The sequence below is a fragment of the Petaurus breviceps genome, unplaced genomic scaffold, assembly GCF_028583685.1.
Source record: "Petaurus breviceps papuanus isolate PSGF00001 unplaced genomic scaffold, PetGlider_PUasm1.0 90205, whole genome shotgun sequence".
In the NCBI taxonomy this organism is placed as follows: domain Eukaryota; kingdom Metazoa; phylum Chordata; class Mammalia; order Diprotodontia; family Petauridae; genus Petaurus; species Petaurus breviceps.
Window position 1 is genome coordinate 565,809 of NW_027187196.1, and position 21,898 is coordinate 587,706.

At 38.7% G+C, this 21,898-nt stretch overlaps 1 protein-coding gene across 3 annotated transcripts in view; it reads right to left on the reverse strand.

Moving 5' to 3' along the window:
• Positions 1-21,898, reverse strand: part of CHM (CHM Rab escort protein) — a 193,997-nt gene that overhangs the window by 118,565 nt on the left and 53,534 nt on the right. For 2 of the 3 annotated variants that reach the window (XM_069107739.1, XM_069107738.1), the window contains exon 5: positions 6,951-7,311. The exons of the other annotated variant lie outside the window; for it this stretch is intronic. In XM_069107739.1, the coding sequence (XP_068963840.1) occupies positions 6,951-7,311 (361 nt within the window). The remainder of the gene's footprint in view (positions 1-6,950; positions 7,312-21,898) is intronic. 3 annotated transcript variants of the gene reach the window in all.

The window sequence follows — 21,898 nt, forward strand, 5'->3', positions numbered from 1 at the left end:
GAAGGAAGGAAGGAAGGAAGGAAGGAAGGAAGGAAGGAAGGAAACCACAAAGCCCTTCCCTCAAATTTTTTCTCCTCTGTGTTCCTAATAGGAGTAGGCTCCACTCTCCCTCTCCCTCCCTTTTACCATTTCCTCTTAGGCCCTGAACTCTATCTTTACTTGGCCTGTAACCTCAAAGGACCTCACCATTGAAGCAAACAGCTCTCTAGACCTTTCTACTAAGTGCCTTGTCCACAACCCACCTACTTGAGCAATGCACCCTTTAGAGACCCCAGCATATAGTGCCCTATAATTAAGTCCAAGGATGAAAACCACATCACAACCACCAACACTGAATATCAACAGCCTTCCTGTTCTAATTCTAGGTATTTTCCATGACCCACAACACTCCTCAGAATTAATCACCTTGTCCAAAATACTAGTAAGACTGAAAAATATGTCTGAGTTTGTTCAGACTATTTGTTTTACAAATATACAAATAGATATTGTATACAAATACTCTACCAAAAAGACCTCATTAATAGATTAAACTGTAAGTGAGAGAGAGCTTGTAGAGGGAAAAAGAGCTCTGGATTTCACAGAAGACCTGGGCTGAATAATCCTTGACCTATGTGTTGTATTTGACACTGTTGACCATTCTCTCCTGGAAATTCTAGGTTTTAAAGACATTACTGTCTCCTAGTTCACCTCCTATATGTCTGAACGCTCATTCTCACTCTCTTGCTAGCTCATCATCCATATTACTAACTGTGGGTACTATTGAAGGTTCTCTACTGGGCCCTGTTCTCTTCTCCTTGTATATTCTTTCTCTCTTTTTGTAACCTGATTAGTTCCCATGGAATTAACTATCATCTCTATGCAAATGAGATCAATATATCTAGTTCCAGGCTACTAGTCTACTAGACATTTCAAACTATATTTCCCAGAGATATCTTAAAACTGAACATGCATAAAAAAAAAAACTTAACTGAGGCAGTCAGGTGGAGCAGTGAGTAAGAGTGTTGGCCCCAGTGTCGGGAGACCTGGCATCAGTTCCGGCCTCAGATACTCGGGACCCACACAAAAATAACTGGCCGTGTAACCTTGAGCAAGTTACTTAACCCCAATTGCTTTAAAAAAAAAACTGAACTAATCTTTCCCCTACAGCTTCCCCTCTTCCAAACTTTTTTGTGTCGAAGGTACCACCATCCTATGGACAGCTAGGTGGCATAATATATAGAATGCTGAATTTGGAGTCAGGAAGACATGAGTTTGAATTCTGCCACAGACATTTTCTATCTGTGTGACCTGAACCGGTCACTTAACCCCTACCTTAGTTTCCTGAACTTTAAATTAAGAAAACAATAGCATCTAGCAATAAGAGATAATAGCTAACATTTATAAAGCACCTCCTCTGTGCCAGACACTGTCCCAAGTGCTTTACAAATGTTACTTCATTTGATCCTCACAATAACCTTTGGAGGTGGATGTTAATATCCCCCTTTTACCCACCTGACATGGTCTTTGTGAGGATCAAATGAATTAACATATATGAAGAGCTCTGCAAAACTGAAAGCACTCTATAAATGCTACCCATTATCTTTCTAGTATTCCAATTCATAGTCTTACCATTAGCCTCAACTTCTCAATTTTCCTCACTCCACATATATAATTAGTTGCCAAATCTGTAGTCTGTAATTTTTTTAATTCATTTTTTGGTTCTGAATTCTTTCATCCTCCTCTGCCTCCTGTACTCATTGAGAAGGCAAGAAAAATAAAACTCATTGTAAATATGTATAATCATTGGGGTGGTTAGGTGGCACAGTAAACAGAGTAACGGCCCTGGAGTCAAGAGGATCTGAGTTCAAATCCAGTCTCAGACACTTAACACACACACACACACAAAAACTAGCCATGTGACCTTAGGCAAGTCACTTAACCCCAATTGCCCTACCTTCCCCTTCCAAAAAAACAAAAAACCACCCCAAAAAATGTATAATCACACAAAGCAACAAATTTTCACATTAGCTACATCAGGAAGGAAGGAGGGAAGGAGAGAAAGGGAGGGAGGAAAAGAAGGAAGGAAGGAAAGAAGGAAGGAAGGAAGGAAGGAAGGAAGGAAGGAAGGAAGGAAGGAAGGGGAGAGAAAGAAAATATGCTTCAATCTGCACTGAGTTCATCAGCTCTCCATCTGGAGGTGAATATTATGTTTCATCATAAGTCCTTTGGAACTATGGATGGTCACTGTGTTGATCAGAGTTGTTAAGTCTTTCACAGTTGATTACCTTTACAATATTGATGTTACTATATAAGCTGTACTCCTGATTCTGCTCATTTCACTTTGCATCAATTCAAATACATCTTCTCAGGTTTCTCTGAAATCTCCCTCTTCATCATTTCCTATAGCACAATAGTATTCCATCACATTCATATGCCATCTTTATCAGCCATTCCCCATTTGATGGGTATCCCCTCAGTTTCTAATTTGCCACCACAAAAAGAGCTGCTATAAAGGTTTTTTGTACATATGGACCCCTTTCCTCTTTCCTTGATATGTCTGGAGTATAAATCTAATAGCAGTACTACTGAGTCAAAGGATACGCAGAGTTTTACAGCACTTTTGGTATAGTTATAAATTGTTCTCCAGAATAGCTGGACCAGTTCATAGCTCTACCAACATTAGTCTGCCTGTTCTCCTATAATGCCCTATAGCATTTGTCATTTTCCTTTTTTGTCATCTTAGCCAAACTGATTGATGGGTATGGTACCTCACAGTTGTTTTAATTTGCATTTCTCTAATCATTCATGATTTAGAGTATTTTTAAATTTTTTAATATTTTATTTTATAAATATAAATTTTATAATATTTATTTTAATATGGCTATTGACAGCTTGGATTTCTTCTTCTAAAAACTGTCTCTGATAATTTATCAGCTGGGGAATAGCTCTTATTCTTATAAATTTGACTGAATTCCTTATTAGGTACTTGAGACCTTTTATCAGAGACACTTGAAGCAGATTTTTCTCCCCAGTTTCCTGCTTTTTCTTCTCATTTTAAGTACACCGGTTATATTTGTGCAAAAACTTTTTTAATATTATGTACTCAAAACTATCCATTTTACCTCCTTAAACTTCTCTATCTCTTGTTTGGTCATAAACTCTTCTGCTATTCCGAGATCTGCCAGGGAATTTCTTCCCTGCTCTACTAATTTGCTTAACATATCACCTTTTATGTCAAAATCATGCATTCATTTTGCGCTTATCTTGGTATACAGTATAAGATGTTGTAGTTTCTGTAAGATTACTTTCTAATTTGCCCAGCAGTGTTTGTCAATTAGCAGATTCTTGGCCCAATAGCTGGGATCTTTGAGTTTATCAAATACCGGGTTACTGTGTTAATTTGTTTCTGTATATTGAGTACCTAATTTGTTCCACTTCAACCTCTCTATTTTTCATCCAGGACCAGATTGTTTCAATGATTAATTATGTAATATAGTTTGAGATCTGATATTTCCCACCATCTTATTCTTTCATACTTTTCATTCCTTTTTCCCCCACCTTCTCTTTAACAGTCTATTTTACTTGTGAATGTCTCCTTTAATTTATCCTTTCACCTTTACCTCTTTTCTTCCAATTTGCCAGCTGGGTAAGATATGTTTCTGTACCCACCTGTGTGTATATGTATTTGTTCCTCTTTTAACCAGTTGAGATGAGTGTGAAGTTCAAATATCACATGCTTCTCACTCCCCAGTAGTCCCACCTTGCTGCATAAATTCTTCCTTGCATGTCCCATTTATGTGAGACAATTTTCCCCATTTTTCCTCTCCCTTCCTCCCTCTTCCAATGCATTCCTCTTCCTCACATATTCATTCTTCTTTTGTCATATATATGTCAATATAACAGAATCATATTCAGGCCTTCTGTTTTATTACACTCCCTCTAAGAGCCTGGTGACGATAAAGATCTAAAGGGTTAGGTGTATGTATTATCTCCCATATAAAAATGTAAACAGTTTAACCTTGTTTAATCCCCTATGATTTTTCACTCACAGTTACTCTTTTATGCCTCTCTTTACTGTTTGAATGTCAAATTTTTACTCAGCTCTGGTCTTTTCATCAGGATTGCTTAAAAAAAAATATTCTATTTCATTAAAGGTCCATTTTTTTCTCCTGTAGATTTATACTCAATTGGGTGGGGTAGGTTATTCTTGGCTGTGATCCTAGATCCTTTGCCTTCTGGAATATTATATTCCAAGCTCTCCACTCCTTTGAATTGGTGGCTGCTACATCTCAAGTGATTCTGTGGCTCCTCTATACTTAAATGTTTTCTTTCTGGTTGCCTGAAGTACTTTTTCCTTGACCTGGGAGCTCTGGATTTTGGTTAAAATATTCCTGAGAGTTTTAATTTTAAATTTTTGGGGGGGGAAGTGACCAATGAACTCTCAATTTCTACCTTCCCCTCTGGTTATAAGATATCTTGACAATTTTCTTTTATAATTTCTTATAAGATGATATATAGATTCATTTTTTATTCATGCTTCTCAGGTAGTCCACTGATTTCTAAATTATCTCTCCTTGATCTACTGTCCAGTTCAATTGGCCTTAGTATGAGATATTTTACATTGTCTTCTATTTTTTCAGTCTTTTGACTTTGTTTTATTTTTTCTTGATGTCTCGTAGAGTCATTAGCTTCCATTTGGCCATTTCTCATTTCCAAGAAGTTATTATCTTCAGTAAAGCTTTGTACTTCTTTTCCCAAGCTTTTAATTCTCTTTTAACATCCTTTCACTCTATCTTTTGCCTCTTCCCATTCCTTTCTCTATTGCTCTCATTTGGTTTTAGCATTCACTTTTTTAAAAAAAATTAATTTATTTAGTATTTTATTGTCCCCCAGTTTCATTCGATTTTTAAAATAATTTTTAGCTCCTTCTTTAACTGTTCTAGAAATTCTTGTTGGACTTGTGTCCAAACTGCATCTGTCTTTGAGGCTTTGCTTATAGATTTTTTTCAAGTCATTTTCTTCTTCTGTGCTTGTGTCTTGAGCATTCTTGTCACCATACTAGCTTTTTATGATCAAGTTTGTTTTCAGTTGGCTAATTCTTCTAGCCTACTTCTTGTATTTGGACGTTATGTTAGTGTTGGGCTCTGCATACTTATGAGGGGGACGTCTGGCCTGACCTGCTCCCCAATGAACTTCTGCTGATTTTATAGCTCAGTCTGGGGGCCTACAAGCTTACAGGGTTTCCAAAGTGATGTGATTCAGTCTGTTTACTGCTCTCCTGGTCTCAGTTCTGCAACTTCCTGACTCAGGCTTTGGGTCTATCAGCTTATTTCTGGTTGGGGATTTTTAGCAGCCTGCTCAGAGACTCAGTCACTATTGGCCTGCAGAGTGGCTCTGCAGTATCAGGGAGACTGAACTGTCGGCTCCCCTTTGGTATGGGACATTGCTCTCTGCTTTTGGAATCAGAGCCACCCAAATAACTACCATATATTTCCTAGGATTTGTTCCATGCTCAATCACAGTTAGGACCAATGCTCATGACCATTCCTCTCCACTTTGGATGTGAGACCTGGCACTAGATGGTATGTGACAGAGCTGGTACATGTTCCTGCACTGAGCACTTGCTCTGGGATCCCTTGAGATCTCTTTCTGGTGTCATGTGTCATCCCTCTTTCAGTCCCTGGGAACTAGAATGCTCCCTACTATCACCAACCACAGGCATGCATTCCTGGACAGATCCATTCTCCAGAGCCCACAAACATCTCTAAAGCTGCCCTGGCCTAAAAGAATGACTTACCATGACTTCCTGGATTTCCCAATCAGAATTCAATCTGATGCATTTTCTAGATCTTTGTTAAGGAGGTATGGGAAAAGAACTAGGCTTTAAAGCTTCCTTTCACTCAGCCATCCTTATTCTACTCTCTAGTTACCATATTTTGCTGTTTCTACTTCCACAACACCTTTCTTATCCTACCCTTTCACTCCACTCATGAAGCTACCATTTTAGTTCAGGTCCTTGTCACTTCTCACCTAGATTATTAAAACAGTCTCCTAACTGGTCTCCCTGCCTTAAGTGTTTCACAATGCCAATCCATTCTACACATTACTGCAAAAGTAATTTTTCTTAAGTGCGTATCTGACCCTGTTACTCCCCTGTTCAACCAACTCAAGTGGTTTCTGTTAACCGGCATGACCCTAATCTTATCTTTTTTTTGCCTTTTTGGAGGGCAATTGGGGTTAAGTAACTTGCCCAAGGTTACACGTCTAGTTTTTTTGTGTGTGGGTGTTAAGGGTCTGAGGCCGGAACTGAACTCTGGACCTCCTGACTCTGGGGCAGGCGCTTTACTCACTGTGCCACTTAGCTGCCCCCCTAATCTATCTTTGCAGCCTAATAGGACATTACTCTCCCTCCTATACTGTGTCCAGTCTAACTGGCCTTCTCTGATCCTTGCAAACAAAACCACATCTGCCCTTACACTGTTTATCTCCCATACCTGGAATACCCTCCGTCAGACAGCCTCCCTCTTCTTTACGATGCAGCTCAAATATCATACTTTACATGAAGCTTTCCCTATTCCCTCCAACTGTCAGTGCTCTCCCTCCTAAACTATTCTGTATTTAATGACTCTGTGTATATTTACATTTATTCACCTTATATTTATGTTGCATATATTTTCATATATCCTTGTCTCCCTTATTAGAATATAAGCTCCTTGAAAGTAGAATGTATACCCTCAATGCCTGGCATAGTTCCTGGCACACAATGGTGAATGATAAATACTTGCTGACTGATTGGATGTCTCCTGGCTCTGATATTTACTAGTGTGCCTGACCGTGCTATCATCTCATTACAAAAGAAATGTTTAACTTCCTTTTTCCAATGGACATTGAACTTAGGGGCTCTCAAATTATATTTAATCAATTAAAAGTAAGCACTAGCCTATGATAAGGTGGGTAAAATTGGTGCCTACCTTTGAGGTCAAATCAATATTAAATCTCCTGCCTTCTTTAACAATTTGGGAGTAAGTAATCCTATTCTTCTTGGGCGCATCAACAACATCTTCTCCTACAGGTACATTTGCAGCTTTTTCCTGCTCCAAAGGTGACTGGCTACAATCCGTATCACCACCTTGGTTTTCGTTCCCCAGTGTCACATCTATATCAGATACTTCCTGTGCAGTCTCTGGCTCACTGAGCGGCGCTGTTAATTCAGACGTATCAGAGCAAGCTGTGCCCATCGAGTCCGGAGGGTCATTTGAGCTAGCAGACGTCACAGAGGCTGGATTTTTCTGCACAGCACCGACTTCTTCAACATGTTCATCTGAATCCTGACTAAATGAGAAATAGCAATATTCAGCAATGAGCCTAATCAGAATACCTAATTAAATCTGGAAACTTTTATAAACATGCTTCATCTACTAGCATTCCATCAGGAGCAACTTACATTGCCTTATATGACACTAAAGGGTACTAAACACATCCCATAGGGTCATGGGATCATAGCGCAAGCAGAGAACACAAAGCCTTCAAACCCAAACTCTTTGTTTTATGGAGGAGGAAAATGAGACCCAAAGAGAATAAATAACTCACTTAAGGTCACAAACCAGGGATTAACACAGGTGGGATTTTAACAGTAGCTCTGACTCCAAATCCAATGCTTTTACCCACTATATTATAACAATTTTTTAGTGGAAAATTGTAATGGGAATGCAAATTTGGAAGATCTTCCCTGCCCCTAGGCTAAAATGCACCTGAAGCCTGGGGAGGGAGGCTTGTTTTTCAGTAGATACTTCTTGATTGGCCAGTGAGTCAATAAGGTTGTTACATTCTCTGAGCCAGGAGAGGGCTATATAAGCCCTGATGTGTAGCTTTGTTTTGGGACTCACTTTGAGAAGTGTTCTGTGATTTGATCTGAATTCTGGGAAGCCGTTGTTGAGAGTCCCCCGGCTTTGAAAAACCCAGATGTGGAAACCCAGATGTTGACTGGGTATGGATGTAATGGTTGGACAGTTTGGAAATCTGTCTACTTGATCTGTTTCTGTCTTGATAATTCTGCCTGTATGCTTTGAAGTTCGGGGTGCTGACCTTTTTCCCCTGAACAAGGTAAATGATATATGTCTGACTGATTAAAGTAAGCTTGTTAACCCATTTTGAGTTGCTTTCCTTTATCAAAGCAGATCCAAGAACCTGTATGGGCAGCAAACCCTGAGGACGCTTGGGGTGCTTGCTGCTACAAAAATCAAATAAGTTACTATCTGTAAAACACTATAATTTTATTTGGGGGCCACTGGCATATACACACAAATACATATACATAATCTATATATATATATACACACAAACATATCTATGTGCATATATATCTTTATGTATGTATATACTCACGTATATGACTATGCATATGAGTATATATGGATGTATATAATGCATATATTTTATATACTCTATTATATATGTATGTGTATGTGTATGTGTATGTGTATGTGTATGTGTACGCACATATACACGCACAAACAGTTCTAAGCAGTAGGGATAGGGATTGTCTTTATATCAATTCCCTGTCTTTTCTGAGGATAGTAAAAAAAAAAACATCTGTCCTTTTGAACTTCTTTAGCACAATGAATGGTCAAAGGGATTTTTCTCTTATTTTATTTTGCTATTCTATTCCTGGCCTAGTTTTCTGTACTGTTTGTTAAGTCCATTTCTCTAGCCATCTTCCTTAGTCCCAGCTCTCATTAAATCTGTCTGGCCTACTGAACCAAGAGCACAATTAGTGGACAAGCAGTGTTTTCCAGCTATACCTAATTCTACATGAAAACAGCAGGAAAGCACTAGTTTATCAAATTATCCAATTGCTCACCATCTAGCATAATTTTGCTGCAAGGCCACAACAAAGAATTCAAGCAATACCTATTGAACACCTATTATGTAGGTGCTAATGGTCAGTCAGCCAATGTTTATGAAGTTCCTACTATGTACTAGGCACTGTGCTAAGTGCTGCATAGAAAAGCAAAAAACCCCCCCTGCTCTCAAGGAGCTAACAGTGTAATTGGGGAAGACAAGCAAACAACTATGTATAACTATATATAAACAGGCTACATATGGGAGAAACTGGGGACAGTATCAGAGGGAAGGATTTGAAAGAGGCCAGGGAAGCCAGGAGGCAAAGAGGAGGAGGAAGAGAGTTCCAGGAATGGGGGACAGTCAGTAAAAATGACCAAAAAATGGTAAAGATAAAGATGAGTAAAACATGTGTCCTGAGGGAACTACTTCACTTTGAGCCTATACCTCCTTCCTTCCAGTCCTTCTATCAATCCATCCATAAACATTTATTAATCACCTATTACATGCCAGACACTATACTATGTTAGGAAAATAAAAAGAAGCAAAAGACAGTCCCTATCCTCAAGGAATTAATGATCTAAAGGGTAAAACAACATGCAAACAAATATATGCAAAGCAAACATATACAGAGTAAACAGAAAATAATTGACAGAGGGAAGATACCAGAATTAAGAAAAATTGGTAAAGGCTTTCTCTAAATGCTTCCCCTATCCCCCCCCCCCCCCCCCCCCCGTTACTACAACCACCACGACTCCTCTTTTCTAGCTACTCTCGAATAGGACCTATCTAAACAAGGTTGAAAAGGCTTCCCTATCCCCCAGTTATTACAACCACACCTCCTCATTTTTAGCTACCCTTTGATAGGACCCATCTGCTCTAGACAGGCCAATCTGGCGGCCTATGTCATTCCTTCCTAGAGAGCTTTCCCCTTTTAAGTCTTTGACAATTTAGGTCAACTACTTATTTAAAGATTCAGTTCAAAGCTCTCTTCCACTGAAGCCTTGGAATCATAGAGGCACAGATTTAGAGCTAGAAGGGGCCTTAGAGGTCATTTGGAGAACTTCATTTTGCCCACGAGGAACTTGAGAATCAGAAAGGTCAGGTACTAAGTATCCAAGTGAGGATTTGACTCCAGACCTTCTAACTCCCAATCCAATTTTATGGTAGACCAAGCTGCTCTTTCCTAACTTTATTCCATACTGATCACTCTATTATTCCCTATCTCTTCAATATTTACACAAATAATTTTTATTCAATCACTCTGTACTTATTCATATCTTGATTTCTAACTGTCATCTAATGCTTGTGCAGTTTTCTTTAAATTATTTTGTTGTTTAATTTTGAAAAAATGATTATTAATATATTTTGGTTTTTACATCACCTACATTTTCCCTGTACTCCTTCCCCTTCCCTTCTCCCAAAGAGCCAACCTTTATAACAAATAATTTTAAAAGAGGAAGATGAGAAGAAAAAAGGTAATAAAATCAATTAGCACATCAAAAAACGTCCAATAAAACCAATCAATACATAAGAAAAATCCATTAGACTGAGCTCCTAGAGAGCAAATACTATTTTTTGCTTTTCCTTTTAATCCTAGCACTTAGCACCGTGCCTAGCAAAACAGTAAGCACTTAATAAACACTTACTGACCGATCTGGAACATTCTTTCACATGGCTATAGCAAATAAAGTTTCATTTAAAACACCCCCTTCATTATTTCATTTGGCACGATAATATTAATGTCATTATGCCCTGATGAGGAGGTACCATCTCAGCGTCTACTTCTTTACCACCACAAAAAGAACTGCTATAAATGCTTTTGTACATTCTTAGAATGTGTTTTAAGATTAATCCACATCTAAATCTACTCTCTCTTGTCTTCTCCCTCTCCTCTTCCCTCTTGTTGTCCCACTGAGTATAACATATTCTGTTAACAACTGTGTGTTCTTTCCTCCTCTGATCAGTTCAGATGACAGTGAAATTCAAAATTCAAATGTCATCCATTCCCCCACCCTTCTTCCTCCATTTTTATAGACTCTTACTTTCACATCATGCTTATAAATGATAATTTCCTCCTTACTCCCACCTCAGTTGTATTCACCTTCCCTTCCCAGTCTTCGAGATCATTAAAACATTACTGAATTATTCCCAAGCCCTCTGTCTAAATTAGACACCCTCTATGACCTCTAATAATAGAGTTCATAGTTGATATATGTCATCTTCCCATATTAGAATGAACACAGCTTATCCTTTAGGCCCCTTCTGAATACTGATGTTTGCCTTTTTTATGTTTCTCCTGACTACAAGTTTCTACATAGTTTTGGTCTTTTCACCAGGAATGCTTGGAACTCTTCTATTTCATTAAGGATCCACTTTTTGTCCAGTAGAATTATATTCAGATTAACTAGGTAATATATTCTTGGTCATACACCTTCTAGAGTACTGTACTACAAGCTCTCTGCTCCTTCATGGCAAAGGCTGCTAAATCATGTATGATCCTGACTGCAGCTCCGTAGCACCTGAATTCTTTCTGGCAGCTTGCAGGATTTTTTTCTTTCGCCTGGAAATGCCAGATTTTAGCTATAATGATCCTGGGAGTTTTCATTTTGGGATTTCTTTCAGGAGGTTAACGGTATTCTTTTTTCTATTTCTTTTTTGTCCTCTGGTTCTAAGAGATTGGGAAGTTTTCTTTTATGGTTTCTTAAAATATGATGTTTAGGCTCTTTTTTTTTCTTTTCTGTTCATGGCTTTCAGGTAGTCCAATAATTCTTTGGTTATCTCTCTCTGATCTGGTTTCTAGATCAGTAGTTTTTGCCATGAGTTATCTTGCATTTTCTTCTATGGGAAGGTAGTCTTGATTTTGCTTTAATATTTTTTGTTGTCTCATGCAGGTATTATCTTCTATTTTGGTCATTCTGATTTTCAGGGACTTTGTTGCTTGGGCAAGATTTTGTACTTCTTGTGCCAAATTGTTAACTTCTTTCTTTCCAATTCTTTCTCCTATAGTTCTCATTTCTTTTTCAATGTTTCCCTCTTGCACTCTCATTTCATTTATGAAAACATTTTTTAAAAAGCCTTTTACTTCACCTCTTCCAGGAATTCTAGTTGAACTTGTGCCCAAGTTGTGTTTTCTTTGAGGCTTTTCTTATAGATGTTTTAGAGTCATTCTCTTCTTCTGAGTTCTATCTTGGGTGTCCTTGCTACCACAACAGCTTTTAGTGGTGGGATTTTTTTTTTGTTGTTTGCTCATTCTTCCAGGCTACTTCCCAACTCTGGATGTTATGTGTGGGTCAGGCTCTGTGAACTTCTGGAGAGAATATCTAGGTTGGTCTTGCTGCTGCTCTTCAGGTATTGAGTGCTTTGTTATTCAAAGATCTCAAGAACAGCTCAGGCTGGGGACCTGAAAGCAATTAGCATTTCCAAAGTGGTAAGGTTTGATTTCTGTCATCTTGGATTGAGCTCTGAAAATTCCTGAACTAGGTCTGTTCTGATCAAGAAGCCTGTGAGCTTGCCCTGTTTAGAATTCCAGTAGATTGCTCTTAGACTCAGCTACTATCAGCCATCTAAAAGTCTATGCTGGTACAGAATAACAGAACAGTAATCCTTTGCAGGCTTCAGAGTGAGCTTCAAGCTGGAACTGAGACCCTACTCCACTGCTAGGGTCAGAGTCACATAGCTACTGCTTATCTCTGAACTTGTACCTTACTGAGTACAATGTACCACTCTTTCCCCTGGAATGTCACCTCTAGGTACAAATTCTCTCCTCAATCTGCCCTAGTTCTGTGACCCACAAGTCCGCAAAAGAACTGCCAGTTGGTACAACTTCAGGGCTATATTTGAGACCTTTTCTTGCCCTGAGCTAGAATGTTCCATGAGTCCTTTCCTGGATAGACTTCATCCCTAGTGTCCTCAGACCTCTATGCCTTCTGTCTATGCCAATCTGGGCTCAAAAAATGACTCGCTATAATTTTGCTTTTCTTGGATTTCTGATCTGGACTCAAGTCTGCTACATTTTCTAGATGTTTGGAAGAGCAACAGGGTGGAGCTAAACCAAACTTCTTCCTGATCCTCTTCCAACTTGGTTCCACTTCCTCTGTGCAGATTTTCCTAAGTGCCCCTGTCAGAAATCCTCAGGTCACACGTACTCATTCCTTATTATACGAGGAATTCCCCCATACTAGACTGTAAGTACCATGAGGGAAAGAAGGCTATCTTTCTAGCATATACATAGCACCAATTTAAGAAATATGCATTGAACTGCATTAATCTCTCCAACTAAACCATTAATCTCTAGGGCAGGGACTATTTTCATGTTTTATATTCCTCAAAGGACCAACTTAGGGGTATGTAGACAGATGGCAATTAAACACATTTGGAATACTTTTGTATGCAAATTACAATAAAAAACTCATTACTTTAGAGAAAGCAAGAAAAATTAGATCACAGAAAAAATCCAACTAATTCCAATTAGGCATTCAGGTTTTAAAAATTATAGTAGCAATGAAGATAAAGTGCCATACTAAAATTTACTCAGTGCTGCAGCAAAGAAAGGGAGTGATTAAAGAAGAAAAGAACTCATACAAATACCAAGAAACAAAATATCTAAGTCTTTGCTAGAATTATCTGGTAATTTTAATGAAATTTCACAACAAAGAATGCCTGATACATGCAATGCTACCCCCAGCAAGCTTTAGAGGAAAAAAGGACTAAGGTACTAGAATGAACTCCTAGATAAGCTGCAGAGATTTCATGAGCTCCCATTTCCTCGTTTGTAAAATGGGGCAAATATTACCTGTCTCATCTACCTGATAGGGGTACTATGAGGAATAAAATGTTAGGGCAAAGCACTTTGGAAAATGAACAAATGTTAACACAGCATTTTTTAGAATGACTAAAAGTTTATTATAAACAAATAATAAGCAACACTCTGGTAACAAAATGTGTCACTGACATTATTCGTCTGTAGCTAGTGATCTGATGTAGATCATTAAGTCAAGAACTAAATGATTCCATGATGATGAGGAGTCGGAAATCTCAAATTAATATCAAAAGTTCTGAGTCTTTGCAATCCCCAAAAGGCAGCACTGAGGCTGTCACAAAAATGAGAAACAATGATGTACATCATTATATGTCTCTTTTCTAGCAAAAACGTCCAAGCTCTTTACTCAGGTTTTCTATTATGAAAATAAGAATAACCAAACTCTGTTCAATGAATGATGTGAATTTGGAACTTTCAGTCGACATCTCTGCCTAAAGATCAAGCAGAACAAAGGGAAGATAATCAATTTCTCTCAGTAAATCATTGCAACTGTTCTTTATGAGAGAATGATGATGATAATATGAAAGCAGAACATTAAAACTCATCTAACTAACTACTTCCCTATCTTCTCCTGGGGACGACAGGCGATCTTATCTACATGCCCCTCTGTTCCTTTCCTGTTCAAAACTATGATTCTATGGAAGTACAATGACTAAAACAGAATAATGAACTTTCAGAATTTGGCTTAGCAGGCAAGTGAAGGAGGGGAAAAATTTAAGAAATTCTCAACTCACCTTTTCTGCAGCTAAAGCAAATCCTAGTACTAAATGCCATTAAATATATAGTTGCCTAAACAAAACCCTTTGGTTCCATATAGTCTGAGTGATCCTCTAGCCATTGGTTGAATGTGATTTTTATCATTTTATTATAAGTAATTACAATTGCTGAACCAAGCTAACATTCCTAGTATAAATCCAACCTGATAGCACATAACTGTTTCAATAATCTATGATAGCCTCTTTGTTAAAACATTTTAATATTTTTGCAGCAATATTCATTAGATAGGTGTCCAGTTTTCTTTCTCTATTCTGTCTCTTCCTGCTTACGGTATGAAGCCTTTTATTTGTCTCATAAAAGGAATTGGGTAGGATGCCATCTTTGACTGATTTTGAAAACAATTTATCTAATATTGGAATTGTTGTTTTAAATGTTTGATAGAATTCACTTTTAAGTTCATCTAGTCTTAGGGTTTTTTTAATCTGGGAGTTCTCTTATGACTTGCTGTCTCTTCTACTATTTGCCTCCCTCATTACAGCACTGAGAGAAGTCTCATAATCATGTTGACAGGATCCACTATAAAATTATATTATCTAATCTCAGCTGGGCTCTCAGGTCAGTAAGTCATTCTTTTTATTTCTCCTTAATTCTATCAAATTTCCTACAGAAAACATTCCAAAATTTATCATCTCTCCTCAAACTTCCCCTCCATCTTCTTAGCAGAAGACTTTGTTTCTGAGAAAATCAAGGCCATTTGCTATAAGCTTCCTTTTCTCTCCTTACCTATATCTCACAAAGCCCTTGTATAGCTCTTTTTTTCCTTACTCCAGTGTGATGAAATAATGGTGTTTCTTCTAAACAAAACTGCCCTCTTACAAATTTGTACCCTTATTCCATCTTTTGTCATGTTCTCTAGTGTAACAGTGGTGATCATCCAGGGGAACAAACCATGTTAAGAAAGGTCCTAGTGGTGCAGTTATGTGGCACAGTGAATAGAGCACTGGACCTGGAGTCAGGACAACCTGAGCTCAAATCCGACCTCAGACACTTAACACTTACTAGCTGTGTGATGTTGGGCAAGTCACTTAACCCCAAATGCCCTTGCCTTCCCTCCTCCAAAAAGAGAAAAGAAAGAAAGAGTGAGAAAGAGAGAGGGAGGAAGGGAGGGGGAGGGAAGGAGAGGGAGAGAGAGAGAGAGAGAGAGAGAGAGAGAGAGAGAGAGAGAGAAAGAAAGAAAGAAAGAAAGAAAGAAAGAAAGAAAGAAAGAAAGAAAGAAAGAAAGAAAGAAAGAAAGAAAGAAAGAAAGAAAGAAAGATCCTACTATCGCTACCACTATCATTACGGATATTGCAGACAGGGTGTCCTAAAGGGAGATTCAGGAAATGGCATATAGGCCAAGCAGGGAAAAACACTGCAACCATCTTGAACTTTCCTTCCCTAGCAACCCAGTACTGACAGCCCAGAATCCAGTAGCCAAAAACCTCAGACTTACCAAGTCTTCCAGACCACTGATCTTGTTTGTGGTCTGGCTCCCTAAACACAAACTAGGGGAGCAAGTGGAAAAGAGGCCTGCCCTCTCAGCCACCACCAATACCAACCACTGACCACTGGGGAGGTAAAGCCACCACTGGAGAGTATAGCTGAATCCAGGGAATAGTAACATTGCTTCCACCACCCAAGACCACAAGCATGGCCCCCACAGCTATCATCCAAGGGAGCATCTCTTGTGGAGATGCAATCTGTCACTTGCCTCTGCTGGTGCTGCAGCATGGCCTTCACCCTGCCATGTCCCAAACAGTCACAGCTACTGAAGAGCCAGAAAAGACAGTTCACCCCACCCAAGTCCTTGGCACTGGAAGATAGCTCAGCCGCAGAAACATGGTTTTCTCGATGGAGGAAACATTTAAAAAGATGCATTAGCGTCTGCTTTGCTGCTGCACCCTAAGGGATGGGAGGTCTTTCCATCTGACTTGTAGCTGAAATCTCCTTTGTTGTCTCCCACTATGAGAACGTGAGCTCCTTGACAGCTAGGACTGTCTTGCTTTTCTATGTATGTACATGAGCTCAGCACAGCACTTCACACATATAACAAATGTTTTTTTCCATCTCGTGAGATCACATTATGATTCTCTCTCTCTAAATCTCTAAACACAGTCCCTCTCTCTCATAGGCTCATTCCCTGCTACACCAAACATACCCAGGGCTCCCCTGTACTTTAAAAATCCCTCTCTCAAACCAGACTCATCCTCACTCTACCATCCTACATCTCTCCCTCCTTTCACAAACTCCCAAAGCCTTTACTTCCTCTCTTCCACTCATTTCTCAGCCTCTTGTTCTGAACAGCTCAATCAACTGAAACTGCTCCCAAAAGTTACTAATTATCTCTTTAAAAAATCTTTTTAAATAAGATATACAGGCACTGGGGAATGGAGATCCACCGTGCCCTACTGGAAAGTTGGAGGGGAGATGGGGGAGGATATAGGAGAGAGCAGATTGGGGGAGGGGGTATTCAGTGGGATCGCTGTTCTGGGATGGTGGGTAGGGGAAAGATGGAGAGAAATTTGTAACTCAAAATCTTGTGGAAATGAATGATGTAAACTAAAAATAAACACAAAATTTAATTTAAAAAACGTTTTAGTGATATCTTTTGTCTTTATATTGCTTAAATGTTCTCCTGTTTCCCTCTGTCTCCCCACCTCTGAAAGCTATTGCATATAATGAAGAATTTATTATAATAAAGAAAAAAATTAAAAGAAAACCACTCCTACCTCCCCCAGAAAAACAGATTAATATAAAAATAAAAATAAATCTTACATAAAATGTCATGTTCCTTATCCAGGGACCCCCTCCCCCATTTCTGAAAAGGAATAGGAGTTCTTCAAGAATAACATTGTTCTTTGTCATTCTGAAGAATTCATTTTTGAATGACTACATTGGGATATATGCCTTCCAGTGGAATCTGAGTCAAAGGACATGGAAGTTTTAGCTACTTCATTTGCATAATTCCACACTGTTTTCCAAAATGGTTGCAGTGGTTCACAATTCCACCAAAAAAGCATTAGTGTGCCTATCTTTCTACACCCCCTCCAACATTGACCATTTCCATCTTTAATCATCTTTGGCAATTTTCGGGGTGTGAAGTAAAACCTAAAGGTTGTTTAAATATGTGTTTGTTCCAATGGCCATGAAAGCAGCTCTGAAGCACCGTGGAGCACTTAGGGCTTGGTCAGGCATTAAAGATGCCAACCAAGGTCATGCCCTACAGCCCAGGTCATGGCCAGTTGTGTCGACTTTTGTTTTGCCACTGGATTTCAAGGACTCTGGAAGAGAGAGTGAGACTGACAACTTTGTGCTACTCTGCCTCACTTAAATCCAATTCCTACTGAGTCAAGCCATCACCCTGTGACGTCAATTGCTCCTCTCTGAAAACAAAGAACAAACAGCAATAAGATCCAGTAATGCTGGCCTCCTTACTATTCCTTCCACATGACGCTCCTGACTCAAGGAATATTCAGTCTGTCCCCCACAAATGGATGTCTCTCCTTCTTCATCTTTGCTCTCTGACTTCCTTGATTTCAAATCTCAACCAAAATCACGGAGGTTCTAAGAAGCCTTTCCCAGGCCTCCTTAATCTTAGCACTTTCTTTCTTAAACTACCTCTAGGTTACCCTATCTATATCTTATTTGTACATAGCTGTTTACATGTTTTCTCTCCCATTAGTCAGTCAGTACTAGGGAAGTAAGTACTACTACTAAGTACTAGGGAAACAAAAAAAGGCAAAAGCCTTTCCCTGCTCTCAAGGAGCTCACAATCTAACGGGGGAGATAGCATGCAGACAACTGTACAAACAAGCTCTAGACAGGATAAGAGGGAAACAAAGAGAGAAAGTACTAGAATTAAGAGGGGTTGGGGAAAGTATCTTACAGAAGGTAGGATTTGAGGAGGCAACTGAAGGAAGCCAAGGAGGTCAGTAGTCAGAGTGGAGGAGGAAGAGTGTTTAGGCATGGGGGATAGACAGAGAGAAGGCCTGGAGCCAAGAGATGGAATGTCTTGTTTATGGAAAAGCCAGGAGGCCAGTGGCACTAGAATTAAAGAGTAAATATGTGTGTGGGGGTGGGGGAGGTTGTTTATGAAAGACAATACAAATCAAACGGAGGATTTTCTATTTGATCCTGGAGGTGATATGGACCCATCTGAATAGATTGAAGGGCTGGAGGTGGGGGGGGGGAACGACACATTTTTGGATTTGAACTTCAGGAAAATCACTTTGGCAGCCAAGTGGAAAATGGACTAGAGTACAGAGAGATTGGAGGCAGGCAGACCTACCAGTGGCTGTTTCAATAATCCAGGAATGAGGAGATGAGGGACTTCATGGGGGGGGGGGGGGTGGAGATATTGCAAAGGTGAAATCGACAGCCTTGGTGACACATTGGAGAAGGGATCGTCTTTTGCCTTCCTTTGTATCCTCAGCCCTTAGCATGGTGTTTGCCACAGAGTAAATACTTAATAAATGCTTGCTTGACTTGACAGCACCACATAATACCTGGCCCATTATATGGCCTTAATAAGTGCTCTTTTTAGTGATTGACAACCTCTCTGGGCCTCAGTTTCTGTTGATATGAAAAATAAGTACTAGATTTTGCACTCCAACCACCCCTCCTCCAGCTCACCAAAGTCTTTTACAATGCTTCACCATGTAGCAGCAGTGACATTGGATTCTTTTTTTTTTTTTTGGAGGAGGGAGGGTAGGGCAATTGGGGTTAAGTGACTTGCCCAAGTTCACACGGCTGGTAAGTGTCAAGTGTTTGAGGCTGGATTTGAACTCAGGTCCTCCTGACTTCAGGGCTGGTGCTCTATTCACTGTGCCACCTAGCCGCCCTGACATTGGATTCTTGAAGGCTCCACCAACAAAGAACAAGCTTTCCATGCTGGAAAATTTTTGAATCTTTATTTTTTCTTTCTGAGAACCAGTCAAAGTACAGAGAGATACATCATCATTAATTATGGGGCCCCTCAGCTCTTCTGCTCTTACAATGATATCAAGAGTGGGAGAATTGGGGGATGGGGAGGCAGAGTCAGGCGGTACTAAAAATCACACACTTTTTCAACATTTTATACATTTACTTTCTATAATTGTATTATTACATAGTATATTATAGAATATTTATATTATATTCAACATTATATAAATTTATTTTATAAATATTTACTTAACCATTACTACATTAAAAGTATAAACCTTATCAAGTGACAGAACAATTAAGCAGACTACTGGAAGAACTGAATCACATCAATATTTGTTTTGTTGTTATAAACAAAACCCGAAAACCAAAGGAAATTGCAATCAAAAGAAGGTAAGCTCAGTGAGCTTTTCCTTTCAAAAAAAGCAAATGAAGGAGTTGACGCTGTTAGCACCGTCCTACGTCCAAGGCAACAAGAATGGAAAGCACATTTGTTAAGAACATAGTCAGTGGCAAGCTTTGCGCTGAGTGCTAGAGACCAAATACAAAAGCAAAGACAACCTCTGTCCTCAAGGAGCTTCCAGCTTCCAGGGTAATTTTAATACAGGGACAACACAGAGAATTGACGCCAGGGAAGGCCACTTTTGGCCTTCAAGTTGAAGGCATGGGGAGTGGAGCCATAGGGGAGTACACTAGTAAGCTCTATTCGAGAACACTGAAAGAGTTGATTCTATCATGGAACAATAAGTATTATGTCAGGGGACACGCGGTAGTCACAGCATATGGCCATAATACTGGTAAGCATTTGCAAAAAGAGAATGAGGCAGAAGGGAAACTGTATGAAGAACTGACACCCTCTAAATTGAATCATCATATACTTATGTGGGTAGGGAACTGAACATAAAGAAAATATGGGAATAGATCTCAGGGAGTCTGTAAACGTGGATGGGGAAGAAAAAAATCATCCTTATTGTCACTAACTTCTAACGGAAATTTAGCATTTCCTTTAATAATTTAAAAATGTAACTCAGAGACAGGGTCCATAGGGTTTCATGAAGTATCTGAAAGGGTCCATGGCAAAAAAAAAAAAAGGCTAAGAATCTCTGATATAAAGGAAGACCTTTCTTAAAATTTAGAGATGTCAGAAAACAGCATGAGCTGCCCCCTGAGGCAGTGAGTTAGTAATGATTGGAGGTGTTCAAAAAGTGGCTGAATGATCACTTTTGGGGGATGCTACAGAGAAGATTAATGTATCAGGTAGAGAATTGGACTAAAAGATGTCTCCGTGTCCTTCCAACAGTAAGTATATGATGCTATAATTCAAGGAAATACATTAACTAGCTCTGGACAGAGAGGAAAATGCAAGTCAAAATATATGCAAGGTCCAAATAAGCACAGACAGATAAGCAAGGGGAAGGCAATAATTCCCTGGGAACAGGCCTGCATAATCACACTTCATTTTGACTATTATGAATATCATCATCTGGGGTTTTCTTTAAAATTGTTATATGCATAATTAATGGAATATTAAATTTCTCCAACTTTCTATCCTCTACCATTATGTTTTGGGACTTACTCCAAAAGGTTAAGACCTAAAAGCAGATTATGAAGACTAAAAAAAAAAAAAACAGCTAACCAGAAAACAAAACCCCCAAACCCTCAAAATGAAATGTTATTTTGATTCTTCAAAGAAACTTGACTGATAAAGATTTGCTCTGATTTCTCTCAAGTTTTAAAAGTGGTTATACTATGGTTATATCCATCTTTATTTAAAAAGAACCTTTCAAAATAAGATTAATAGTTCTAATTTATTTGAGTCAAAGAAATATATACCACTTAAAATGAAATTTCTCATCAGTAAAATGAGAGGGTGGTTAGAATCGATGATTTCTAAGGACTCCCTCATTGCTCTAAAGAAGTCTATGAACCACTCTAAATTGTAATTGAGAAAAATCAATACGTGTATTATTTTCATGCAAATCTTCACTGTCAAAGTACATTTATTTCAAAATTGGAAGCTAATAATGAGGTTTATCTGGGTAGACAATTTGAATTCCAAGGGTCATAACTTTAAAATATGGTGTAACAGTATCTTTGACATTATTTTACATAAGCACTGGTCCTGAATAATGCAATAATGCTGCCTAAAGAAAAATTTCCAATTAAACCTTTGTGCAAATGAGTTTTTCCACTAATTCACAAAAAGTATACATCTGTGAGTAAATTTTTATATAAATTCTGAATACTGTCTAGCACTATTCATCAATTAATGGCAGTAACAAAGGAATATCTCAAAGTGAATGTGTCTTATTGATGCCTTGTAACAGTCACCCCTTTAGATAGGTCAAATGAAAAATTGCCAACCAGCTGGTTAATTTATTCAGCACAGGTGTTCACTATTTATTTTTCAGCCATTTGCCTTTTCCCTCAATACAGCTTGTTGCAGAAATTGTATTCTTGTCCTTTGATGGATGCACTTTGTTCTAAGGCCATTCATTTCAGATTTGCACAGTGTATGTTATACTGCTTCCCAGCTGTTTATCCTTGCAAATAAATGTAGAATGGTTATTTTAAAAG